General features: G+C 48.5%; 1 protein-coding gene across 2 annotated transcripts in view; it reads right to left on the bottom strand.

Moving 5' to 3' along the window:
- Window positions 1–251: 251 nt before the first annotated feature.
- TTC17 (tetratricopeptide repeat domain 17) overlaps window positions 252–6,723 on the bottom strand; it is a 77,750-nt gene continuing 71,278 nt past the window's right edge. The window contains exons 22-24 of one of the 2 annotated variants that reach the window (XM_081153212.1): window positions 6,040–6,159; window positions 4,223–4,366; window positions 252–2,446 (exon numbers count right to left, since the gene is read on the bottom strand). In XM_081153212.1, coding sequence (XP_081009338.1) covers window positions 2,315–2,446; window positions 4,223–4,366; window positions 6,040–6,159 — 396 coding nt within the window. In that variant the 3' untranslated portion in view covers window positions 252–2,314. The remainder of the gene's footprint in view (window positions 2,447–4,222; window positions 4,367–6,039; window positions 6,160–6,723) is intronic. The other variant, XM_081153213.1, reaches the window with a different exon arrangement.

Below are 6,723 nucleotides of genomic sequence, written 5' to 3'. Positions count from 1 at the left end.
CCAGTCTGGCTCCTCGCTTCCCAGCTGTGGCCTTGGGTAAATTACGTAATCTCTCTCAGTTTTCCCATTCTTAACATCGGAATAACAACAGATAACGACACTTTTGGGTTGGTGCGAGGTTTACTTGAGTTTTATCCCACGAGAACTTTTAGAATGCTCTTGGAACACAGCAGGAACTCAGTACGTCTACAGCAGGAAAACAAGCGCCGAATTGTTTGCACAAGAGAAATGAAAACCTCCGTGCACACAAAAAGCTGTATGGGTATGTTTATTGCAGCTTTGTTCATAACCTCCCGAAGCTGAAAACACCCCACTGTCCTCCAGCAGGTGAATAAATGATGGAAGGCTACCCAGCGGCAGAGCGAGGAGCTGATTCATGCAACACGGCCGGATCTCAAGTGCCCCGCGCCAAGCGGAGGAAGTGGACTCCCCAGGCCGCGCATTCTGTCACCGTAGCCAAAGAGCCAGGGAGGACAGGTCCACAGTGGCAGAGGTTAAGGTGCGTTTGACCACAAAGGGCAGCATGAGGGAGTCTTTTCGGGATGATGGAAGTTACATAGCTTGTTGTAGTGGCTGTGCGACTCTCTTCATTTGTCAAAATTCACAGAACTCTACACCAAAGAGTGAATTTCATTGTACAGAAATGAAAACAAAACAAAAAACAACTGTTGAGTGTTTCAGGAAACTAAACATCAAGTTGTAAAGGAGTGGGGAAGCAAGGTATACACGTTAACCTATAAATATCCTGCCCGTGATTAGAGGCTCACTTTATTCAGCAACAAATGAGCTTGTTCCCGAAACACATCTGCTGAAGCTGTTTGGAGGTGTTGGACTCTAGCTGTACGAGGTCAGAGTGCGCAGGCATGCCTGACTGCTCCTGCTCCAGGTCCTCATGTAGTCTGTGCTCCAAGATCAGTGACCCGGTATTTGAGATGGTACCTGATGATCGTGGGAAGTCTACAGAATCCTGCCTCGGTGCAGTCCTGTCCCAAAGGGAATGCTCAATTTTATTCTGTGTAACCCTCACCAAGGGTCTCCACCGGCTGACTTGATGACCTTTAGAATCAGCGCTCACCGAGGGGACCCGACTGTGGGGCTTACATTCCCCCTCCTCTGGGAAGGTCAATTATACACCCAGCTCTGACCACCGGCTGCTCGTGCATCTTTGCTGGTCAAAGGGATCACGCTAACAAGCTCATCCGCTATAGAGCCTAGTGATGGACTGTCTCCCCTTCCCTTGCTGCTGTGGGAAGACGATGGGATGCAGTCATAGGTAGGCTGATTCACGGCTGTCCAAGTTAGCCTGGCTCTAAAGAAAAACCACGCTACAGACCTATTTTGATCATAGACAGCTTTTATTTTTGTTCTCGGTATGTGCCCTTGAAGATTCCAAAATGTCTGGAGTTTCTGATTCTCCTGGGACCAGAGGTAACAGCATTGTACGGAAACACTCGACCCTGGCTCATCGCTCCCTCCTGAGGAGCTCAGTTTGAAGGCCTCAGGGAGGGAGCTGCCACTCACACCTTATTCCAAGATGGGTAACACAGTGAACAAAGAATTAGTAAAACATAGACTCAGTCTGTAGAGGGCTTCAAATATACATATTCTATATATAAACCTGTTATATAGGATTTCAAATTATTGGTTTCCTTGTGATTTGTAATTAAAGTACAAATGATATAGATGTTGTACACCGCTGATTTCCCCTTCTCAGCCCCCCTCCCTCCCCAACATAAATAACATGACAATGGTCAGGTGATCCTAAGGGTTTCCGCTGTTGTAAATATTTTGTTTTAAAAATCATTTCCCCCTTCTTCCCCTGCAAACTACCTCTGAGAGTCTGTGACATAGCAGCACGAACGGACAAGACTGGGCAGCACGGAGACCTAGTGCAGAGAGCGAGGGGCGCTGCTCCCCGCCAAGCAGCACAGGCGGGAGCCTGCATTTCCACCACACCAGGGGCCACGCAGGAAGCAGGGGATGCGCGGTGTCCTCCCCAGAGGAGGCGGCTGGCTGGACCACTGAGACAGGCCCCGAGGGCCTCGAGGCTTTGGAGACAGAGCACAGCTCCAGAAATGTCTTGCTCAGTATTTACACACCTTCTTTAAGCTGCATTTCCCTTTAAGAAATCTGTGTTTCTGAGGCTGGCTGGGAGCAGGGGGAGCTTAAAGACAAACAAACGGATTCCCAGTACGTAGAAGTCCTATTATAAGTCTTATTCAGTTACTTTCACACGTCATTAAAAGCAGACAGACAATGATTGGTTTCTTCTTTTCTCAGGAGCATGAGGGGAGAGAGGGAAAGGAGGGGTGCGCTAAGGAGACCGGCGTCCCTTCTTCAGCATTAGGTGACACTGGATGGTCTGGATTCGGTTCTTGGCTGGGACAAACTCGGGCTGCAGCTTCAGAGTCGATTCGTACCACACCAGCGCCTTTTCAAACTCTTCCTGCGAGGGACAAAGGGACAGATGTGAAGGGTGTTGCCACCAGACCTAATATACATTGCCGCGCCCCCCCCCCCCCCACTGCTGCCCAAGAAGAAAGCACCTCTGTGCTAGTGACAGTCTGCAGTATTTTCTCAATGGATCTAAACTGCTGAGAAAAACTCTGAGGTCTGGGAGGAAACAGCTCCCTCCACCCCCAACTGCAAGGGCACAGAGAAAACCACAGTGGAGCCAGGAACCGAGGGAAAGGGGGATCACTCTTCAAAGGTCTGACCCAGCAGCAGGAGGAACCGTGGTAGCGACAGTAAGAACTAGCATCACTGAGCACCCGTGTGCCCGGCACCATGCTGGGTGCTTTATGAAGTTCTTCCACTCAATCCCCACGGAAACCTCCAGAACCATGCCTGACCAATGCTCATTACACATCTGCCTGGATATTCTACTGCAGCTGGAGAGATGGAAGTAAAGTCAGGTACCTCAATTAGACGTGTAAATCGTGAAACAGTTTCTTACTCTGCCTACCATTTACTACGGACACGGTCTGGAAACGATCACTGCCACACTGAGGGCGTTTATCTTTGCTAGACTAATACTCTCACAGAGGAGTCCGGCTAACTGGTTAAAGACTCCTTCTAGCCCAATGGGAGAGAGAATTCCTCACTCAGGGTAGAACATTCCACACTTGCTGGGCATGCAAACAGATTCTTCAGTTTTAAGAAGCAGAGGGAAACTAGCACATGAGCAATATCTACCCAGCCCAGTTACACTTCTGCCTCTGAAGTCAAGGATGACCCATGAAACAGCCTAAAGCTGCTCACCCTGCGAACCTTCATTGGGCGCACCCTGGGGACAGCCCCATGTTGGGACACCAAGTGTTACATGGAAGTGGGTGACACAATTCTCATGTTAAATTCGGCTAGGACAGCTGGGGAATCCCCAGAATTTTAAGTTCTAAAATCAGTCCTTGTTTCTGACCAGAAAGAGGGTTCTGGATGGCGGGTTTGCCATTTTCTCTGTCAAAGGTGTCCCATGAAACTGATGGCATTTCATTATTCACTGAACATCTGGTGAGCACCTACTATGTGCCAAACACTGTGAAGTCCTAGGAATAGGGAGATGAAGAGCAATGTTTTCCCTAAGGACCTCCTAGTCTGAGGGGAGGCAAATACTCAAACAAAAATTATAAAACATGGTGAAAATACAGCAGAGAAATATGCACAGGGCACCATGAGGGTAGATACCTGGCCCACCTGGAAGGGAACGTGAGTGTGTACACGTCCACGTGGAGTGTTAGGTGAGCTTTTCTGGAAAAGGTGGTGTCTCCAGAAGACGGTAGGTAAATCTGACTCTGCTGTTAGTGTTAGCTGAGAATATTTAGATGAATATCATTTACAGTTTTTAAAAACTCACAACCCCTTATCAATAAAATATACCGCCCGGCCGGGCGTGGCTCAGCGGTTGAGCGTCAACCTAGGATCCAGGCGATTGGGGTTTGATTCCTGGTCAGGGCACATGCCTGGGTTGTGGGCTCGATCAATGACTCTCTCAGCATTGATGTTTCTATCTCTGTATCTCCCTCTCCCTTCCTCTCTCTGAAATCAATAAAGATATATTAAATAAAATAAAATAAAATAAACCTTTGGTGGAGCTAGCAATTTTAGACACAAAACTTATGGGAAACTGGGGGACACTGACATAGTCAAATACATTTGAAATCAAAGCTGAGCCACTGAGAGGCAGTGGCAGAGCTGGTGTGCTCTGCCCTTGTGCCAGCCTCACCATTGCCACGTAGACGTTGCCCAGGGTGAAGTGGTTCACAGCAAAGTGTGGCGCAATCTCTACCGCCATGGTGGCCACTATGACGGCGTCGTTCCAGAGCTTGGCGTTGTGCAAGATGTTGGCCAGGCTAATCAGGGGTACGTCCTGGTGGGGGAAGGAGGATGGCGAGAAGGGAAGAATATTGGTGTTTGAGCTTCTGTTCTTGGTTTTTGTGATCATAAATAATGCAGTTGGCTTTCCTGGTAAATGACATAGGGTAACTTGATGTGCTACTCTGCTGTTTGCTACTGGTCTGTGACAGGTAAGGAGCTTGCACCACAATATAAACCAATGCATTCCTTCTCTCACTGAGAAAGTCTTGTCTCAAAAAACAGGTTGGTTAGAGCGTTGTCCTGATACGCCAAGGTTTCCGGGTTTGAGCCAGGTCAGGGCACATACAAGATGCAACCAATGAATGCATAAAAGGGTGGAACAACAAATTGATATTTCTCTCTCTCCCTAAAATCAATCAATAAAAAAATGTTAAAAAACAACAACAAAGAAACAAAACCCAAGCAAAATGATAATGTTAGCTGAGGAAGTGACCCCGCTGAGTGGAGTTGGTTTACATTCTGGTGCAAGCTCCTTGCCTCATTTCAGATCGGTAATAATTAGTTAATGGACGGACACCTGCCCACAGACCACACCTTGAATCATGCTGTCGTGGAGCAAAAGTATTTTCTGCAAAGACCACCGAGCCACGTAAAGCAGGGGCTGGCAACCTTTGGCCCACAGGCCATATCCAGCCTGGAACACAACCACCCACATTCCTTTATGTATTTCTGTGGCTGTTTTATTTACTGTGGCAGAACTGACTAGTTGCAACAGAGGCTGTTTGGCCTGCCACGCCTACATTTCTTACTATCTGGCCCTTTGCAGAAAAAGTTCTCTGACCCCCGAACTAGAGGATCTAGAGTCCAGGCCCTTCCCTATCGCCTGGCAGTAAAGGGCACAGAATGCTGGGTTGAAGAAGTAGCAGCATTATTATCCCAAATATTTATTCCCTTTAAATGTGTTACCTGAGCAACTATATATCACATTGTGCTGGGTTCTATAGGAGACACACAAGAAATGGGGAGAAAAAAGAGCCATCTTTACCCTAACTGGACACCCAGAGTGCATAACAGTCCATGAGGGCACAGGTTTAATCACGTTCCCAGGTCACAGAGCTAGTAAGAGGCAGGGCTACATTTAGAACTCAGCATGCCCGGGGGAGAGCCGTGCCCTCCGCTTCCCCTGTACTGCCCCGTGGACAGACGCACCAGCCCTGTCTTTAGTAAGTAGGAGATCTGGAGATAAATGCAGACCTCACCATGAGTGGGTACAAATGTGCTGTTAAAAAGTACATTCTCAGTCATCATAACAGTAATAGGCCTTTTTGAAAAGACTGATGTTACACAGGGTTAGCTGGGGTGTGTGTGTGTAAAAGGTGAGGTCGGACAAAGAACAGGAACTGGCTGATGGATATGAAGAAGTGGCGATTTGCTTCTGTCTCTGTGTCTGGAAGAAGCTTACATCAGGAGTGTAAGCAAAACAAGCACAGCAGGCCCCGGGCGCAGGGGGTGAGCTAAATCCCCCAATCCCACTTGCTGAGATGGAGCCGGTATCACAGTGGGCATCACCACAGGTGTGCCGCAGTGGTGTACCGGCAGCCACAGGCTCTGCCCTACCCCAACCTTCTGCCATTTTACTGGCTGAGCAAGTTGACACCTCAGAACAAACCACTGGCAATGGGAAGGACCCAGGGACAGAAGCTCACACGTGTGAGTCCCACGCACCTTCATTTGGTGGGGAGCATAGTGCAGGGCCTGGCGGAGGCAGTCGATCGCCTTCTTCCCTTGGCCTCGCACTCTCCAGTAGAGGGCCGCCATGCTGGAAAGGACCCAGGACGTCTGGTTCTACGGAGGAACGTAACTAAAGCTGATGTCTCTTAAATAACGTACAATTTACTACCAAGATTAAGAACAGGGACACGAGTTAGCAAGCATTTCACTGAGTATCTACCAGGTGCTGGCACCCTGCTGTGTACCTCATGTCCACCCTCTCGTTAACCCCAGTAACAATCTTATGAGCTGATTCTACTGTTTCAGCCTTTTTGTAGATGAGAAGGTTATGATTCAGAGAGGTTGAGCATCCTTCCCAAATATACTCAACCACTAAACAGCAGAATTGCATTTCATGTCCATGCTCTTTTTCATTTAACTTTTTGAACAGGTAACTCTTTCACATTTCAAAACCTGGGAATTATACAAAGTGATAGAGAGTGGTGCTGCTCCAGTCCCTGCACAGGCTCTGGGAGGCCTGGGTGCTTCTGCTTTCACCCTCCCAGAGCCCCAAGCCACTGTATAAACAGGTGTGGCTATGTGGCTGGAGAGACCCCATGAGGGAGAACATTCCCAACTGTGCCCCAGCTATGCCAGCCCCTCTGGCTGAGGTCCCAGACATGTGCGTACAGCCTGCTT

Source organism: Miniopterus schreibersii, assembly GCF_964146895.1.
Source record: "Miniopterus schreibersii genome assembly, chromosome: 12".
NCBI lineage: Eukaryota > Metazoa > Chordata > Mammalia > Chiroptera > Miniopteridae > Miniopterus > Miniopterus schreibersii.
This window is presented reverse-complemented; position numbering and strand designations above follow the sequence as displayed.